The sequence below is a fragment of the Podarcis raffonei genome, chromosome 12, assembly GCF_027172205.1.
Source record: "Podarcis raffonei isolate rPodRaf1 chromosome 12, rPodRaf1.pri, whole genome shotgun sequence".
NCBI classification, from domain to species: Eukaryota; Metazoa; Chordata; class Lepidosauria; order Squamata; family Lacertidae; genus Podarcis; species Podarcis raffonei.
Window position 1 is genome coordinate 27,017,517 of NC_070613.1, and position 19,728 is coordinate 27,037,244.

Here is a 19,728-nt window from a genome sequence, read left to right on the forward strand (position 1 = left end):
TAACCAACTGAGCTATCCATTGCCCTGTATGAACCAAGAGATATATGCAAGATAATGTGCAAGATTCAGCTCTATTCTGCAGATTGTCCATGTTCAAAGCATCAGTCACATGCTTGACCTGAATATGAACGACATTCAAATACTTGAAAATAAGATGGTGGCGTTACCTAATTTGAATTCTATAGAGGAGGAGGAGGAGGAGTGTGGCCTAGTTTCAACTCTGTGCATATAGTTTAAGCATGGTCAATATTACAGTATCCTGGGGACGAATGGGAGGTGCTGAACCTCTCCCTCCTCCAATGATGCTTCCCTTGTACCTTTCCCACCTATTTTTATCCTAACAGGGGTTACCTTTAGCCTTGAAATTCCTCTACAGAAAAACAGCTGGGAAGAAGTCACTGTTGCATCTAATTTGGCCCATAGTGTTCTGAGGAACAGAACTGAGGAGAATATAGGACAGAAAGTCTGCCAGGTTGCAAATAAGTAGAATCTCCATAGTCAAATTAGTAACCATAGGTTACAACAAAATATTAATGCCTGCCTGCCATACTAAACAAAACAAAGGGGAGTCAGAGTTACAGTAAATATAAATATGCCATGCTTTGTTTTTGCATTCAGGTTCTTAGAAGACAGCTATTTTCTTCAAGTGTGAATATCCTTCTGAGACATCATCCACTGATGTATTTATGTAGTTGGCTGAAGTTTCATCATCTAATTCAATATGCTCATTTTCTTCATGAGATGAAGCTATAGGTTCATCTATTTTATCACGTAGCATTTGCTGAAGTCTCTGAATACCTACAAAAAGGAAGCAACATAAACATTTTAAAGGCGTAAAATATTTCCTAAATGTCTGCTTGAATGCAGTACAGAACATATTGTAAGGCTGTATATATTCCTTGATGGCTTGAAAGTCTATGGCAGTGCATATAGCTGAGTGAAGGATGAGAAAGGAGAAAGAGATCAGATGATGATGATGATAATAATAATAATAATAATAATAATAATAATAATAATAATAATAATAATAATTTATACCCCGCCCTCCCCAGCCAAGGCCGGGCTCAGGGCGGCTAACAAGCAATAATAAAAACAAGTTGAATGAATACAACTTAAAAACGAGATTAAAATACAACATTAAAATATTGAAACATTAAAATATTAAAATGCAGCCTCATCACAGGAGGAGAAAGGAAAAAGAAAAAAGAAAGAGGGGGAGGGAATCAAATTGGCTCCAAGCCAAAGGCCAGGCGGAACAACTCTGTCTTACAGGCCCTGCGGAAAGAAATCAGATCCTGCAGGGCCCTGGTCTCATGAGGCAGAGCGTTCCACCAGGCCAGAGACAGTTTTGAAAAGGCCCTGGCTCTGGTTGAAGCTAATCTAACTTCCTTAGGGCCCGGGACCACTAGGGTGTTGCTATTTATGGACCTTGAGGCTCTCCGTGGGGCATACCGGGAGAGGCGGTCCCGTAGGTACGAGGGTCCTAGGCTGTGAAGGGCTTTAAAGGTCAAAACCAGCACCTTAAATCTGACCCTGTACTCCACCAGGAGCCAGTGCAGCTGGAAAAGCACTGGGTGAATATGCTCCCATGGCAGAGACCCCCGTGAGGAGCCTCGCTGCTGCATTCTGTACCCGCTGGAGTTTCTGGGACGGCTTCAAGGGCAGCACCGCGTAGAGCGAACCCTTTTATAGAATTGAAACTTACACAAGTAGATTCTGTCTATAGAATCTGAGAAGACCAGCCTAAACCATCCAGGTTCATAACAGCAAAAGGCTTTCCCAGGACTAATGAGCAGCTTTTCACCAAGAATTTTCCACCATAAATCCATTTCAGCTTCAAATGTCTGTGACTTTAAGAACTGAGAGAAAACAAAGATACACGTTAACTAAATGCCACATTAGCAAACAAAGCACTTGACCTCCCCACGCGCAAAAGAACCAAAAGATCAGGTTTATCAAAGCATCTTTTGAGTTCAATTGAAGCCGTGGTGCTCTATTATTTTTCTTGCTTAGCAAATTACTCAAAATATTATTTAGGACCAGATGCTGCACCATTTATTTATTGTTTATCATGTTATGATTTAATTCAGTGGTTTTCAACCGGTGTGCCACAGCATGCTGGGGCACCTTAAATGATGGTCAGGTGTACTGCGGGCAGCACCAGCCTCCGTCCCTCCTTCCTCTGATGGTTTAGGACCTTAACTATGTCCAAAATTAATGAAGAGTACTTTTTATCAAAAGCCTCTTTTAAGGGTGCAGGGTGGGGAGCTCCAAGCCCTTATCTTATCAATAATTAAAACCTGGTGCACTTTGAGACTGTGCACGTACAAGGGGCAGGGGACTGGTCCAGTCGCAGACCAGAAGTGCCGGATAGCATTGTGATGATGCATTCTTCCGAATGGGTTTGCTCATAAGCCTATGATCTCTCAATGTCTTGCTGGAAGGGGCAGGTCCTATTTTGAATACAAAGCCCGGCAGGAAGGAAGGAGCTCACAAGACCAGCCACAATACAGCCAACTGTATTTATGTCCTTTAATCCACCCTCCCTGAGCCCTCCAGGTCCTCCACGTACTTTTCTGAAGTCAGCCCACACATATAATCCTCCTGAGCTTTTAAAAACAGGTATTCCCATCTCTGCAAGACCATCCACAAGAATGTTCTGTGCTTCCTTAAGTCTTCTTTTATTGGTTGGGAAAAACACATTATCCAGCCATTCTGCCAAAATAAGAGCACAAATCAGACCACACTGTTTTCCCCCCTCTTTGTATTATTCAGTCTTAGTAGTACTTTGACAAATTAAGGGGTAGGGAACTTTGGGAACAGCAGGCACTCTGTTAAAGGGATCCTGCATGGCAAATGTAAAGTGTAAAAAGTAGCTTATGTGATTGAGAGGGTTTTTGTTTGCAGTGTTATGAAGTTAAGAAAATTCTTATTCCAGGTCAGACTATTTGTTCATCCAACCCAGCATTGTCTACTGTAACTGGCAGTGGTTTTCAAGGAGAGAGGCGTTTCACATCACCAGCTAAACGAGTTAACTAATCTGGAAATTCTGTTTTGCTGGCATCAGTCCTAATAGTTAATGATGGCAAGGTAACTACAGGCAAGGCAAAGCAAGATGAGACAGGTTCTGTACAGAACTTGTTCCCTGGTTGCTCAGATGGACCCAACACCAATTCAGCCACTTTACATGAACTTCAACAATATATCTAATAAATGAAAATGAATGTAGTTCATAAATAATTTGAAACTGTGGAATAAAGCTGGCTAGATCATGGTCTGGCCAGGCACAGAGAAAAAAACATAATAATAATAATAATAAATTTTATTTATATCCCGCCCTCCCCAGCCGAAGCCGGGCTCAGGGCGGCTAACAACAATCAAATAATCAAACAATCAAATAAACCAACATTCTAAAAATATTTCATTATAAAAATTAATTAAAATCAAGTTAATGGCAACCATTAAACAAAGCTCTGTGCAGGTTGCCAGAGGAGGGAGTCAGGCTGCGCCCTGACCAAAGGCCTGGTGGAACAACTCTGTCTTGCAGGCCCTGCGGAAAGATGTCAAGTCCCGCAGGGCCCTAGTCTCTTCTGACAGAGCGTTCCACCAGATTGGAGCCGCAGCCGAGAAGGCCCTGGCTCTAGTTGAGGCCAGCCTAACCTCTCTGAGGCCTGGGACCTTCAGGATGTTTTTATTTGCAGACCGTAGGTTTCTTTGTGGGGCATACCAGGAGAGGCGGTCCCGTAGGTACGAGGGTCCTAAGCCGTATAGGGCTTTAAAGGTTAAAACCAGCACCTTAAACCTGATCCTGTACTCCACCGGGAGCCAGTGCAGCTGATATAGCACCGGATGAATGTGGTCTCGCAGCGAAGACCCCATAAGGAGTCTCACCGCGGCATTCTGCACCCGCTGGAGTTTCTGGGTCAGTCTCAAGGGCAGCCCCACGTAGAGCGAGTTACAATAATCCAGTCTGGAGGTGACCGTCGCATGGATCACAGTGGCTAGGTCAGGGCGAGAGAGATAAGGGGCCAACTGCTTAGCTTGGCGGAGATGAAAAAATGCCGCCTTTGTTATAGCTGTAATCTGCGCCTCCATAGAGAGGGAGGTATCGAAGATTACACCCAAACTCTTAACGGACGGTGCTGGCACTAACTGCACCCCCGCAAGAGATGGGAGTTGCCCCCTCAATCCCATATCGTCCCGTCCCAGCCAGAGGACCTCTGTCTTCGAAGGATTTAACTTCAACCGGCTCCCACGTAACCATCCAGCCACAGCCTCCAGGCATCTGGTCAGTGTGTCTGGGGCCGAGTCAGGATGGCCATCCATCAACAGATAGAGTTGGGTGTCATCGGCATACTGATGGCAACCCAGCCCAAAACTCCGAACAAGCTGGGCGAGGGGGCGCATAAAGATGTTAAAAAGCATCGGGGAGAGAATCGCACCCTGAGGCACTCCACACACCAAGGAGTGGCGCGATGACAATTCCCCCCCAAGCGCCACCCTCTGTCCCCGACCAGAGAGAAACGAGCGCAGCCATTGGAGGACTGTGCCCTGGATCCCCACGTCGGCAAGGCGGTGGTCTAGGAGTTCGTGATCGACCATGTCGAAGGCTGCTGACAGGTCTAAAAGAATCAGCAGCCCTGACCCGCCTCGATCCAGCTGCCTGCGGAGATCATCTGTTAGGGCGACCAGAGCCGTCTCGGTCCCATGACCAGCGCGGAAGCCGGACTGGAATGGATCGAGAGCCGATGTTTCATCCAGAAACCTACCAAGCTGTTCAGCAACCGCTCTCTCAATCACCTTACCCAGGAATGGGAGATTCGAAACCGGGCGGTAATTGGACCGATCTAAGGGATCTAATGATGTTCTCTTTAAGAGCGGACGCACCACTGCCTCCTTCAGTTCCCCTGGGAATATCCCGGTGCCAAGGGACAAATTGATGATATCCCCCAGGGGGGCCCGCACCTCATCTGGACACGCTCTAATCAGCCATGACGGGCACGGGTCAAGAGGACAGGTGGTGGGCTTTCCAGCTTGGAGGAGTCTGTCCACATCGGCTGGAGATATCCGGTCAAAGTGGTCCAATACTGGACCCGAGGACAGTCGAGGGGCCTCCAGTTCATTTATTGTGTCCAAATTGGCAGGAAGGTCATGGCGGAGCAACAGGACCTTCTCCGCAAAAAAGCTCGCAAATGCCTCACAGCTGTGTGTCAGATTGTTATTTAAATTTGGCTGTCCTTCAAGGGACGTTAGAGACCTAATTATACTAAATAATTGCGCCGGGCGAGAGCTAGCGGATGCAATGGAGGCCGAGAAGTAAGACTTCTTAGCGGCCTTCACTGCCATCTCATAGGTTTTCATAAAAACCCTATAAGATGTTCTTGAGGCTCCGTCATGAGCACCCCGCCATACTCGCTCTAGCCGTCTGAGATCCCGCTTCATTTTCCGAAGCTCCTCGGTAAACCAGGGAGCCCGGTTTCTGTGGGGTCGCAGAGGGCGCTTAGGTGCGATCTCATCGATGGCTGCCAGGAGCTGGGTATTCCAGCCCTCAACAAGCTCAGTCAATGAGTCGCCAGGGGGAGCAAGGTCCCGCAAGGCCTGACGGAATCTATCAGAGTCCATCAGCCTCTGCGGGCGAGCCCAAATCGGCTCGCCACCTAAGCAGGGTGGGGGTGGAAAGTCAATCCTGGCTTTCAGAGCATAGTGATCAGACCATGGCACTTTCATCAAAGGAGACATGATCACATCTATACCGGCACCAAAGATCAAGTCCAGCGTGTGGCCTGCTTGATGTGTGGGGCCCGAAACAAACTGGGAGAGCCCTAGTGTTGCCATGGAAGACACCAGGTCCAGAGCCTGTGAGGAGGGAGTGGCATCAGCATGGATGTTGAAGTCCCCCAATACCAATAGGTTAGGGAACTCCAAGGCCCAGCCAGCCACCGCCTCCAGCAGGCCTGACAGGGTGGCTGCTGGTGCGCTAGGTGGCCGGTACACCAGCCAGACAGCCAAGCTCACCTCAGAGCCCCACACTAGGCCAACACATTCAATGCCGGGGATCAGTGGCGATGGTAGAGCCCTGAAAGAACAATCTTCCCGGATTAATAATGCCACCCCTCCCCCCCGGCCCACAGTCCGTGACTGGTGGAGGACGGAGAAACCCGGGGGCGCCATCTCTCGTAAGGTAACAGTTTCCCCTTCGCGCACCCAGGTCTCCGTCACACAAGCCAGATCGACCCCCTGCGAGGTAAAGAAATCTCGCAGGGTGGCGGTTTTGTTGCCTATAGACCTGGCATTGCACAACACCAGTGACGGAGGTGAGTAATCCTTGCTCGCCCTACCCTCGTCCCTCGGGATGGGGCGCAGATTGGAAGGGGTACGAGCATATCTGTATCTTGATCCCCTTCGCCTATAACATCTGCCCCCACCGCCATACCTCCCTCGCCCCTCCACGGTAGCAATCCCAAGCCTCATACTTGCCTCCATTTACAGAATAGAAAAACAAAACAACCAAAGCAATTATACCCAAACAAAACCAATCCCACCCCACTTAATATCCAACCCCAAACCAAAACAAAACGGAACAAAACAAAAATACGGAACAAAACAGAGCTGGATTTTCCTGGTCTGCAGTAACTATATAGTGTGAGGACTGGTGTTCATTACTTGGAATCAGGGCCATGTATGTTTGTGCACTTTCAAGTTTGCTAACCTCTGTCATGAAGGATCTGGCTGAGAACATATTGCACTGGTCCAGGACAACCATGGAAAACAGCCAGCTGATTAACTGCTTTCCTGACCTCATGATTTCTGGTGTATAATACTCCAACTCTGATGCCACACATGCCAAAATCCTTGAAAGAGAAGGGGGGAAAGTTTGTAATTAAAAAGTCTCTCTAAAATGTTAATTCGTAAACAAAGCTCATTTCTATCCAAATTAGCATTATCCAATGAAGACTAAATAATTTCTGATTCTTGTAATAAAATATAATTTCTCAGGTTTCAAAGCACTTAACATTCTATACAAAAAGTTTTAAAGTCCATTTACGTATTAAGAAACAAAAGCAGAATAATTGATTTGATTTGCATAAAGTATTTCATTAGGTTAGAATTTTTGGCTGAAACCCATATGATGATCCCTGAAGTCTAGTTTTAGATTTCCAGTGTGGTAGAACAAGTGAAATTATAAACAATATGTGGCACTTGCATCCACACAGGGTCCTGGTTGTTTACAGCCAACCTTACTTGGCCCTCTCAAACCCCCTATTTTTATAGCAAGCAAGAGAATGTCACCTGTCACTGGTTGAAGAGTCAACCAAATCAACATGTAGTTGCAGCTCCCACATGGTGAGAGATTATAAATGGATATTCTGCAGCCTAAGCAATCAGAAGCCACCCTAAGGCTGCAATCTATTTATTTTGGAGTAGAATTTACATCGAAATAAACATCCATAAGGTTTGCACTGCACTGCAAGTCATATCCTAAACTATGGAAGAGCATAAAGTAGTTCATAGTCTACTGGCCAGCTTCTGGTGAACCACCTAGTTGCCTGATAGTTCTTGGGGTAGTTGCAAATGATACTGAGTTAATACCATCTTCCACTAATGGGTAGACCTGCTGTGCAACTGTGGCAGAGGCAAACATTATAATCTATGATTACACTGTAGGTTTTAAGTTCTCACATCAAAATTTATTTGGAACAATGAATTGGGTAGATGGAAGAATTTGACAGTTTCAAGAATTCAAGTACATTTTGAAGAAAAATTGATAACAAATATTTCTAACCTACCTTACTGAATCCCCACATAAAGTGTGTCCGATCTGGATCTGGTAAACTAAAGAGAAAGATTTCAATATAATGTCTTACATTTATTTGGGGTGGGGAATCAACACTTTTCAGTTGTAAGGACAATGGCAATTTACCCCAACCCAGCAAAATATTGGAGATATAGAAATCCATAGCACAGACAGCACATGTTCTGTACTCTACAGAGAAATGAATGCAAATCCCTGTGTGCATGTGCATTGAAGTACATACAGAAATCTGGATCAAGGAAGTCCTAATTATGTTCTATTTATTATTTATGTTTTCACCCCAACCTTCCTCCAAAGGAGCCCAAGATGGAGGGCACTGAATGGCAGTCTCCACACACACACACACACACACGCTAAAGAAGGTATAATTTACTTGCCACATGAAGGAATACAGTCAATAGTCCCGCTCCTTCAGCATGTGGACAACAGGGTGCAGATGTATTTCGCCATAATTTTATACTTTCCTGCTACCCTTGTGATGGCTGCAACCCTGCTGCGCTGGGCACATTACTTGCAAAGCAGGCTCTCTCTTACTTCACCAATGACCACTTGCTACTCAGCTCCACCCCACTCTCCTCAAAGCATGCAACATATGTAAAAGTCCAGAAAGGAACTTGACACTAGATACTTCCAAGTGAGACATGGAAGAATTTTGGCTTGCACTAAGTGACCTAACATGTTACAGCATGCATGCACACTGGGCAGAGTTACAACAGACCTGTATGAGGAGCCCCCTGGCATGCAGAGGAAGCAGAATGGCTACAATAGTAAAGGGAACCCCGACCATCAGGTCCAGTCGTGGCCGACTCTGGGGTTACGGCGCTCATCTCGCTTTATTGGCCGAGGGAGCCGGCGTACAGCTTCCGGGTCATGTGGCCAGCATGACTAAGCCGCTTTTGGCGAACCAGAGCAGCGCATGGAAATGCCGTTTACCTTCCCGCTGGAGTGGTACCTATTTATTTACGTGCACTTTGACGTGCTTTCGAACTGCTAGGTTGGCAGGAACAGGGACCGAGCAATGGGAGCTCACCCCGTCACGGAGATTCGAACAGCCAACCTTCTGATCGGCAAGTCCTAGGCTCTGTGGTTTAACCCACAGCGCCACCCGCGCTGTGGGTTAGCATTAAATTCACATATGAGCAATGGTCTGCTTAGTCCTAAATCAATTGACATGTAGGATTTTGTCGGAGAATGGCAAGACAAAAAAAGTCTACCAACCCTTGAAAATCATACATACGCTACCACATCACCAATAATTACTTTGAAAGAAGAATTTATGCATACAGTAACTGGTAGACTATGTGTGCATATATAAACAAAAAGAAGAGATTTCCTATGTTACTCAACTAAAAAGCTGACTTTTTTTTTTCTAAAAAAGCAACAGGAAGGTACACTCACCTCTCCAAGCTAAGAATGCTTGTGAATGTGGCATCACCATATACAGACAGCATATAAATTTCATCCATTATTACATGTAATTTATGTCTATGTAAAGAAAGACACACACGTCATTAAAGTTTATATATATATATATACATTCATTACGGCAATTGCTGCTTAGCAAATTCCTTAGAAAGCTGCATATTCTATATTCAATCCAGTTATTGTTATTATTAATTAAATATGTTTACTGCCCTTCATCAGAAGATGAAAGGGAAGTTCACAAAATAAAAATACAAAATGAAAACATAAAATACATAACAAAAACAAAAACAAAAGCAACCAATAACTCTCATCCCACAGACACATTTAAAAGACCATAGAATGTTAATCAGCCACAGGCCTGGTTGAAGAGAAACGTTTTTGCCTGGCATCCAAAGATATGTAATGAAGGTCCCAGGCAAGCCTCCTTGGGGAGAGCATTCCACAAACAGGGAGCCACTCCAGAAAAGTGTTTCAGTGTTGCCACCCTCCAACCCTCTTGTGGAAGAGGCACCCAAAGAGCTGCTACTTAATATAAAGCAAAATGTTTTTAAAAACTGAACAGTGATATATAAAAGCGAGAAGTTAAGAACCAAGTATCCATATGTAATATATTGCACAATTAAGACATAAAGGCCAGAAAACACACACAACACAGCTTATTATATATGCATGCACAAGCCAGAAAACACATCAAACTGAATTCTTATTCCCAATATTAGCAGGCATTCAGAAGTATATGACTGACAGAAAGATGCTTAAATATCACAAAAGTATAAGTAACCAATTAAAGTTTATTATTATTATTTTTTGTAAAAAATTAAAAACATCAGATTCTTAGTTTTCAACTTCAGACGCAGACTGCATCCCCAAGTCTCATGCAGTGTCATGCTGAAGTGAAAAGAACTGTGCCATGTTTTGAGGCTTACTAAATATGTAATAACCACTTTAGTTAGAATCATAGAGTTGGAAAGGACCACAAGAGTCATGTGGCCCAATTCACTGCTATGCAGGAATCTTTTGCCCAACATGGGGCTGAAGCCCACGACGCTAAGATGAAGAGTATAATGTTCTAATGACTGAGCTAGTTGTTACCTTCATTAGAAATAAGCCACATTTTAAAAAATTAATCCACTTCATGTAGATTGGTGGGGAGCAAATGGAACAAGCAAGGAGGATGGTGTCCTTTCGCAGATAAACTAAGGAGGAGGAAGTGTCACTGAACATAGTGAGACTTATGTCCAAGTAAGCGTACATAGGATTTCAGAGTAAGCATTACAAGAATGTGGCCAAGGATAAAAAATAGACATTACGGGAAAGTATGAGAAAATGTATTGAAATTTAAAGGAAACATTAGGGATCCTTCTTTGAGAAAGATAAAAATAATTTATTAATTCATGTTCCATACAGAATTCTACAGACTGGATGGACAAGTTACAGATTACAAGGACGCTTCATTTCATAAATTGGTTCAAACTTACTTTTCAAATCAACATATGTATCCATATTAAACACTCTTACCACTACTTATTTTGGTAATTACCAGTTCTCATATTTATGACATATGTTTTAAAGAATCAATATAGTCAGGCTTTACGCGTACAGGAAAAAAAAATTAGAGGCACATAAAGCCATCTCCACCATAGTTATACATTCAGAAACTAAGTTTGCCAATTTAAGAATTCTAATGTTTTTCCACGCTACTAATAACCATAGATGACTACTACCATAAATGAATTTTCTGAACAAACCTTCTTATGGCCATATGCCAAATGAACTAAGGAAATTACCAAAATAACTTTCAAAACTAACATACTGCATCATAGAAAATTAAAAACCCAAACAAATAGCGCTAGGACTCAAACCTGTGTGCAAAGTCTAGACATTCTTTCAGTAACTGTGCTGGGTAAATGTCCCCTAATGGATTGTGAGGGTTGATCAGGATTAAAGCTCTGACTCTGATGCCCTGAAAAAAGAAAAACTGATAGTCGGGGACGCCATCATGACGTCAAACAAAGGAGTAGCGAGTCTGCAAAATTGCCATCCTTTCATAAAGTGCCAAGTATTGAAGTTTCTTGACTGAATATGAGCATATATATTCCTTTATAACCCTAAAACATATCCCAATATCACATTTTCATGGCATCACATTTCATTTTCATCACAGCATGGCATTTTGTTATTTAGTTATGATTTTAAATTTCATCTGCTATAATTCAAATGACTTAATTTACAAAACTATAAATTTGATGTAATATATTAAATGATTGTTTTCTTGAAGAAATGTATATATAACACCAGTGTATAGAAAGACTGTAAAATTAGGATTCTTTTTAAACTAATGGTACTAAAACATGTTTAAATGGAAATATATTCAGGAAGGAAATAAATTTTCTTATGACCAAATTATTATGTAAATTCTGTAATTTCAGCGTAACTAAAACATACAGGGTTAGGTCTAGACTGTCATGCTTAGAGCAGACCTACTGAAATTAGTAGTACTTACATTAGTCATGACTAACTTAAATCTTGTAGATTTTGATAGGTCTACTGCAAGCATGACAGTTGAATCCCATCCACTATTTTCAGTACATTTTCTCCTGTGAAAAGATTCTGCCACCTAGTAGCTTCAAGCTACTTAAGAAAAAACCAAGAAACAACAGCAGAAAAGATGAACTACTTTGGAAATCAAGGGAAGTAACTAAAGCAGTTTGTAAAAGGTAAGTATTAAGTTTAATATGAATTGCTCCATTTATTACTTGCAAATATTTTAATGGGCTCACATAAGAACAGGAAATATATAATTTAGGATTCTAGTTTCATTCTTGAAAATGATGCATTAAAATGACATGACAACCTGCTTTTGGCCAAGTTGTGCACATGGGGGAAAAAAGCAGATTTATCAATTTACATTTCTAATAGGATATATTTCACTAAAAAGTTGATAAGGAAGTATTGAACCGAAAGCACAATAGTTGGAGTTTAGTAAAAAATATTCCTACCTGTTCTATGGCTCTCTGATGTGCAGTTTCTAATTTTTCAACAGTTAACTGAAATGGTCGACTTTCTTCATTAGTCACCTGCATAAACATTTCAAAAGGTGTTCAAAGACAGAAATTCAGTAAAATAATGCAATCTGCTCAGAATACCTATTTATTTTCACAAAGTGTTGGTGCTGACCTTTAAAGCCCTAAACGACCTCGGTCCAGGATACCTAAAGGAGCGTCTCCACCCCCATCGTTCTGCCCGGACACTGAGGTCCAGCACAGAGGGCCTTCTGGCCGTTCCCTCGCTGCGAGAAGTGAAGTTACAGGGAACCAGGCAGAGGGCCTTCTCAGTAGTGGCACCTGCCCTGTGGAACGCCCTCCCACCAGATGTCAAAGAGAAAAACAACTACCAGACTTTTAGAAGACATCTGAAAGCAGCCCTGTTTAGGGAAGCTTTTAATGTTTAATAGACTATTATATTTAAAAATTCTGTTGGAAGCCGCCCAGAGTGGCTGGGGAAACCCAGACAGATGGGTGGGGTATAAATAATAAATTTATTATTATTATTATTATTAATTTAATTTGAGGGGGGAAACAGCAAAATGAACAAGCAAGTTATGGTGGATGTGGCTTAAACACTGATGGAGCTTTCTTTTCCTTGTTTGTTGGGATGAACTCAATGCAGATAACTCCCTTTTCAACTTGTTCTGGAGGAGGTAAAAGGGAGTTCAATAAACTCTATGATTCTTTGAGGATGCTTGGATCAAGGGCAGTGGTGACATTATGTCATCCCAGGAAACTGTTACTCTTTGAAAATGATGATTAATGAAGAGATAGACACACACACACTCTAAAAAGACTGAGGAAAACAGTCAAGACTTCTGTAGGACAGTTTGTTGCCACCTCTGCTATATACACACTTGTGTATGAGACAACATCCACAGTAAACTTATTTGCCAAAACATATAGCACAGTCATACAAGAAGGGACATGTCTACAGTTTGGTTTCCATAGTCAGTAGTTGTTTTGTTGCTTGGGCTTTATATAATTGTGTTCATACATAGACAACCTATCAGTATTGATAAGAAAGGAAATATTTAGTAAATATTTACCTCACTGAACAAGGGCACATGGATAGGTTGCATTCCACCATACAGCCGCACTTTGGAGTTTATTCCACCATAATATGGGGTAGGAATCAGATACCCATCTATAAAAAGAATAAATAATGAAGGTTTACTTTCTTTTTAAACAAAGAATTTTACTAGTTTGTTAAAAAACAATGATAATTTATTTTGCCTTCATCTTACACACATCTTTAGACTACTACTTTCAAAATCCTTGTACATAATCACTGTGCTGCCAGAATAGGGGAAAAAACATTGTGTGAACCACTTGCAGGTCTGTGCTATTCCTAAATGAATACTCTTACTAGCATACTAAAAAAAGTGACACAAATTTCATAGTAGAGGTTTTATCCCATTCCACATATAATTTTATTGCCATTAACCAATTGTTAAGACTCTACTATAATATATATAGCTACTTAGAAAGGGGGGTGCAGACCAATAGTTTCATTCTGCTAGCATGTACTTCACATAATTTAAACTATTTTTAGCTTACTCAAAGGGCACATAAAATAAAGCAATGAGGCAGTTAATTTTCTACATGATTTAGCCCTGGCTTCCTCAACTTCGGCCCTCCAGATGTTTTGAGACTACAATTCCCATCATCCCTGACCACTGGTCCTGCTAGCTAGGGATCATGGGAGTTGTAGGCCAAAAAAACGTCTGGAGGGCCGAGGTTGAGGAAGCCTGATTTAGCCATTATCAGCAGAGTGAACAAGATTTTATACCTTCTTTAAGATGTTGAGGCACTAATTACCACTAAATGACTGCTACAATATGTGATACATATACATACAATATGTGATACATATTCATGCCCCCTTACCTCCAGGATCACATAACACAGTTGACAGCGTAGCAAAGACGGCACAGCAGCCATTCAGAACTATAAACTAGAAACAGAAGACAAAATAGAAAGATACAATTAACAAAACTACAAAAGCAGCTAAATTTATTTTAAGAAATTAAAGACAAGTATAAGGCAAGGATATCATATCCAAGTGTCAACAACTCAAACCAAATTAAAAAATGAATCACTGTAACTTCAAAACAATCAACCCTTAATTCCTCTTGTATATGTAAATTCTATTGGCTGGTATCCAATCAGTCATTGAAAAGTTTTGTTGAGATATAATGTAATTGAAATTATGGGTTCAGTGGTCTATAATATATGATATAAACACAGACCAGCAAAATATAAATTAATTATGTACCATTTAGTAGCTCTGATTTCCAAGTGGTTGCCTAGGTGTATGTCCCTGGCAATGACCATCTAAGATGGCATTGAAGTGAGTAGGATATGTTGTTTGCAGAGTCAATGTTTGAGAAGTGTGCTATGTTTGACCTCCTCATTTTACAGAGATAATCCAAGCACTAAATTTAGCAATCTGCCACTTTTTAAAAGTGTAAAGAAGTCAACTGATTTCAGTTGATCCATTCTGAGTATGACTTAGTTCAAGGGTGGGGAACCTCTAGCCCATTGGCTTTATTAGGCCTGACATGGATCCTAATTTGGCCATTTCCCCCAAATCATGTTCACCTGCTCCACATTCGATACCATGTGATATCAGCTGTGCAGCAGCCAATCCAAAAATGGGACCCTTAAAATGCACTCCTGGCATTGGCAAGGGAGGCTGGCTTTCACTGTCAATCAGCTGACATTTCATGACCGTGCTAGAGGAATCCTCACCAGAGGAGGACCTGGTCCTCCCTGGAGGGAATCGCACAGACGTTCAAGTGGGGTCAGACAGCACCAAGGCTGAAGCAGGACTATCAGGCAATGCAACATCCCGGCAGCTGCCATCTCCTATATATAGAGGGCCTGAGTTGAGAGGCAGTAGCTGAGTCACCTCCAACCCTCAGAGAGCAGTGAAAGATGAAAGGGCAGGACCAAGCAGTCCACCAGAAAGCCAATACCTCCTTGAGAATGATAAGCTACTTGTGAGGAGCTGCTTCCTCATGAGTAGACCCAACACTACTGAGAGTTCAATAGCTGAGATCAACAGCAGTGCCTAGGGTGGGACTTAGCAGGCTCTTGGATAAAAGCCTTCAGTTGCTTGCGAAAGCTACAGGAACAATGTCCTTATTCTAGCTTCTTGCTGAAGCTGTGCAATGAGACTCTATGTGTGGTGTTTTGAAGTCCTGACGATCATCATCTGAGGGCAGTGTGATGTCAGGTGATTGACAGGTGGGTAGTCAAATGTAAATGGCAGGGGAAGTAAGAATTTGGTTCATTAGCTGGATATTAGATATTGCCCAATATTTTCAAACTATGTGCCTTTGTTTCTGAATGTATCAAAGTTGAGTGTCATTATTTGAAGACAAATGGGTATCTTAAGCAAAGTTATGAGAGCTCCCTCTGATAAATTTCTTTTAGGTACTGGCTTTAACATAAAATTTTATCTGCAATAACAACCTGATAATTCTCAGTGTTGCAGAGTTTCCAAAATGATTTAAAAGTGATAACTTTTGCTATACCCTCATTTCAGATCTTATGAAAGATTCAGCAAACTTTCACAAAATTAAAGGAAAGGAAAGCAATGTGGTTCCTTACATGATCTGGATCTAGTGCTGTTGGAGCTTTTGCATATTCCGTAAGAAACTTTGCAATTTCTTCTCTAAAACTAAAGTTTAAAATTAACACAGTCAGAAAATTTGCATCAACATATTCATATATAAAGTTAGTTCTGGCACAACTTTAACATTGAATTAGTCTTTTTATTCAATTCAATTGAAATTTTGCTACTGATTTCTTTAGAAGCATAGAACTTATTTTAAAAGTAAATATATGTAGAGGATCACATATTTTAAATTGCCCCTTTTCTGAAACTTGATTTTGGCCTGAATCCAGAAATCTGAATTATAGAACTATTAAACACTGTAAATTGAAGGCAGCTATACCAAACAATTGCACGAAAGAACATTCATTTATGTACAATTGAACCTATTTCTATTAAATGTGTTCAAACAACAACTAGACATTTATGCAGTGTTATAAGCAGTCTCCAAGCACTAACACTACTGCATCAAAAGAAAATATGTCTAAGCCACAACCATTTATTTTAAGAGGACCTCTACAGAATAGCTTAAATCTCCTGCACAATGTCAATTTTAGTTTTTGAAATGTTTAACTGGAACTAGAAAAACAGGTAGCTGTTATAAAAAATAGATTGAAATGCTAAGCAATTTTTGTTACCTTTTAATGCCTTGTGTATCTGAATACTGAAGTAAGTGAGGTTCCAGATAAGCCATGTCAGGTTTTACGAGCTGTCATTTTTAAAAAGAGACAATTAAAGTTTTTAATTATATGAAAGTTAGTTAGATTCACATATTGCTATTTAAATTTCCCACAGTTTATCAAAAATTTTCAAGTTAAACTGTCTTAGCTGATCTTGGATGAAAACCAATCCATTTCTCAGAGCTGGGCCTGATTTTGGCTCCTTAGCTGCACTAGCCTGGAGCCAGAACAGCAAAAGATATCTCAGTCCCTCCTCACTTTCTGTCCTGGTTGGAGTAAGCCAACAAGGTTTAAGATGCAGGGGCCAATTTGCCACTCTGACCTGCTGGCCCAGTCCAGGGCTTAGGCTTGTTTCGCTTGCACACTGCATGGGTAATGTTATTAAACACAGTGCTTGATTATTCATAAGAAATTATAATGGCCACTAATTAGTACTACCTATTGATCACAATTTCAAAACTAAGTCGCACAATTCATGTGGAAAGCCAAACTTACCCTTTCCTGTATTAAATCAAAGCAAAGCTTGTTCTCACTTGTTCCAAAATTCAAAATGCCCTGAAAATAGGAATGACAATTTAGATAGCTACCACCACTAATGGGTTGGTTTTTTAAAAACATTTTCTGTTTACTTTTTCCATGAACCCTCTTGGTCAGAATACTAAACCTAGTGTCTAAAGGACAGTATGAAAATAAACTGCCACCATTATATATTTTTTCCACTATATAAACAAAGGAGCAACAACTTTCATACTCTCTTTAAGGCACCTTCCTACAGGTATGTTCCCAACTTAACCACCATTTCTGTTTCTTAAGGACTGAAGTATTCTAGAAATTGATTAAATTAACAGGTATTATTTTCAAATATATTTTTCACATTTTAATATCTGTACAACCACTTTGTTTTAAAAAAACAGGTCTCTGGAAAGGACAAGAGTCTCTTACATAAGAGTACAGACAGCAACTATGTTCACACTCAGCTGTTCTACTGATCAGACTGCAGAAGTTGGAAGCAGCAGCACCAACAACAACATATTTCTAGTAAGGAGATTTCAGGTCAGAGGATAATGTAACTGTCCCATGCTGGAGCAAACCAGATTGAACTACTTCTGCTTGGACCCAGCTGGCACTTTGCCATTGGAGCCTAGACTGAAAAGCAGCAGTACAATTTCTGCTGCCACAATTTCTCCCCTCTCCTCCAAAATATCCCCTCTGCTACATTGTATGCAATGAACTGTATCCTTCGCTCCTGAAGGCTGTTGCAAAACTCTGACCCAAGGTTTGGAAGCTTCGTATCTGCACAGTCTTTAAGATGGCCTCATTTCCACACCTACTTCCATACAGTGTTTTATTACCACACCTCTTTCTCCACATCCCCTTGTTTTTTTTCTGCAACCCTCACACACATCATTTCCAAGTGTTTGTGCTCCCCTTTTTCTTCCATGCCCCCTTCCTCCACAGCACAACCATTGGTGCTCAGCTTTCGGTATTCATTCTTGTGTTGGATGGGGGTGGGGATTTCACATTGTTAGCTGACTTTTTGGATTAACACTTTTAGTGTATTTTTAGTCTTAGATTTGGGATTCCCTTTTGGCTGTGTGAAGTGATAGAAGTTTAATAAAATAAACCAAGCCATTTCTTCACTCAGACTCAAAACTTCTCATCTTCATCTCCATTCTACTTCACCTCATCTTCCCACTATCCCCAACCAAAGGAGTGCCAAATGCCAACTTGAATAAAAAAAATTTTTTTGGGGAGGGGAGGTAAGCCCTGGCCTGTGTAATTGATCACAAGGCATGTACACACCATTTGAATGGTAATGCCCATCAACTTTGCCCCCCCCCCAAATATTTTATTGGGGGGGAAGAGACTTTGGCCTCTAAGATTTGGCTTCTACGAGTCCAGCCAAGATTCTCTTTCTGGTCCTCCAGACTTTCCCCAGTCATACACCCCTCAGCAGTTACGCTTCACACCCTCCTTGACTGCTTTTGCCTGGCTAGAATATCTCCTTCAACTCTGATAATGCCTGCTGCTTGCATGAGTGTAGGAAATGTGTATGAGTGTGCATGGAAATTAGTTTTTTTTTAATTACCATTGTTGTTGTTATTTACTGATTAAAGCTCAAATTTACATCAGTTGCCCCACCCACTTATGCCTCCGACCCCATTCACCACCAGCATGTGCCCTCCCCGCTTTCCCATAATAAGTGGTAGATCATGGGCTTTGCATGCGGAAGGTCCCAGATTCAATCCCCAGCATCTGCGGGTAGGGCTGGGAGAGACTCCTACCCCAAACTCCAGGGAGCTGCTGCCTGTCAGTGCTGACAATACTGAGCTTGATAGACTCAACTGCCTGTCTCTATATAAGGCAATTTCCGATGAAATTGGGCGCCTTTTCCAGGCGTTGGGCTGAAAAAGGTTGCCCTACCACAATACCGTCCCATTTAAAAAACCCACCCACCCACAAAAGCCTCTGTTCTCACACTCTCGTCACAAGGACTTGACCCACCCATGGCTCCATGTTTTATACCCTGCGCCCTATTTCCTCAATACACTAGCAGAGAAGCCCCCCCCCCCCCGCACACGTCCTGCCCCACCAGCGGCTTCTTTTACACCCCCCTTGCAAAAACCACCGACTCTCTCTCTCACACACACACACCTGAGGGTTGTGAGCGGCGTCGAACGGATCTCGCACGTACATGTCGAAGCCCTTCTGCAGCAGCCCCTTTGCGCTGCCGGCAATGCCGGCTCCCCGAGCTGAAAGCCCTGGATCAGGCGCCGCCGCCGCCGCCTCGCCGTCCGCCATGGCGCCGCCGCGCGCGGGGAAAGCGGCAGAGTCCGCCCGCCGCCGCCGCCTTGCGCTGAGGGAGCGGAAGGAAAAGAGGCAGCGAGACGCGAAGGGAGGAGCAGCGAATGCCGGGAAAGGGCGGCGAAGACGTGTCTCCTCAGCCGGTGCGAACGGAATGGAAGGATGCGCTTTTGGGGAGCCGGTAATATAGTGGTCAGTCACAGGCGGAGCCACAGGCGGGCGGGACACACACACACACACACACACACACACACACACACAAGTGCCCCCCTCAAAAAACAAGGAGCTCATCCCTACTTGCCCCTCCTCATTTCTGAACTCCTTTTTATCATTTTT

General features: G+C 42.3%; 1 protein-coding gene across 1 annotated transcript; it reads right to left on the reverse strand.

Annotated features, from left to right (window-relative positions):
- Positions 1-444: 444 nt before the first annotated feature.
- LOC128398386 (1-aminocyclopropane-1-carboxylate synthase-like protein 1) lies at positions 445-19,534 on the reverse strand. Its single transcript, XM_053359400.1, has 14 exons — positions 19,243-19,534; positions 17,083-17,142; positions 16,546-16,616; positions 15,904-15,973; positions 14,176-14,242; positions 13,335-13,432; positions 12,238-12,315; positions 11,101-11,201; positions 9,212-9,298; positions 7,788-7,833; positions 6,710-6,851; positions 2,573-2,715; positions 1,706-1,859; positions 445-798 (listed from the first exon to the last, which is right to left on the reverse strand). Exons 1-14 carry the CDS (start codon positions 19,387-19,389, stop codon positions 623-625), a joined length of 1,440 nt encoding a protein of 479 aa, XP_053215375.1. The 5' UTR covers positions 19,390-19,534; the 3' UTR covers positions 445-622.
- Positions 19,535-19,728: the final 194 nt, after the last annotated feature.

Excerpts from the sequence above, each read along its gene's own strand:
- LOC128398386 (XM_053359400.1), bottom strand. The coding sequence starts at position 19,389 with ATGGCGGACGGCGAGGCGGCGGCGGCGGCGCCTGATCCAGGGCTTTCA. Across the intron at positions 17,143-19,242 it reads ACGCCGCTCACAACCCTCAG|GGCATTTTGAATTTTGGAAC; the intron begins GTGTGTGTGTGT and ends TCCTATTTTCAG. Across the intron at positions 799-1,705 it reads TATAGACAGAATCTACTTGT|GTATTCAGAGACTTCAGCAA; the intron begins GTAAGTTTCAAT and ends TCCTTTTTGTAG.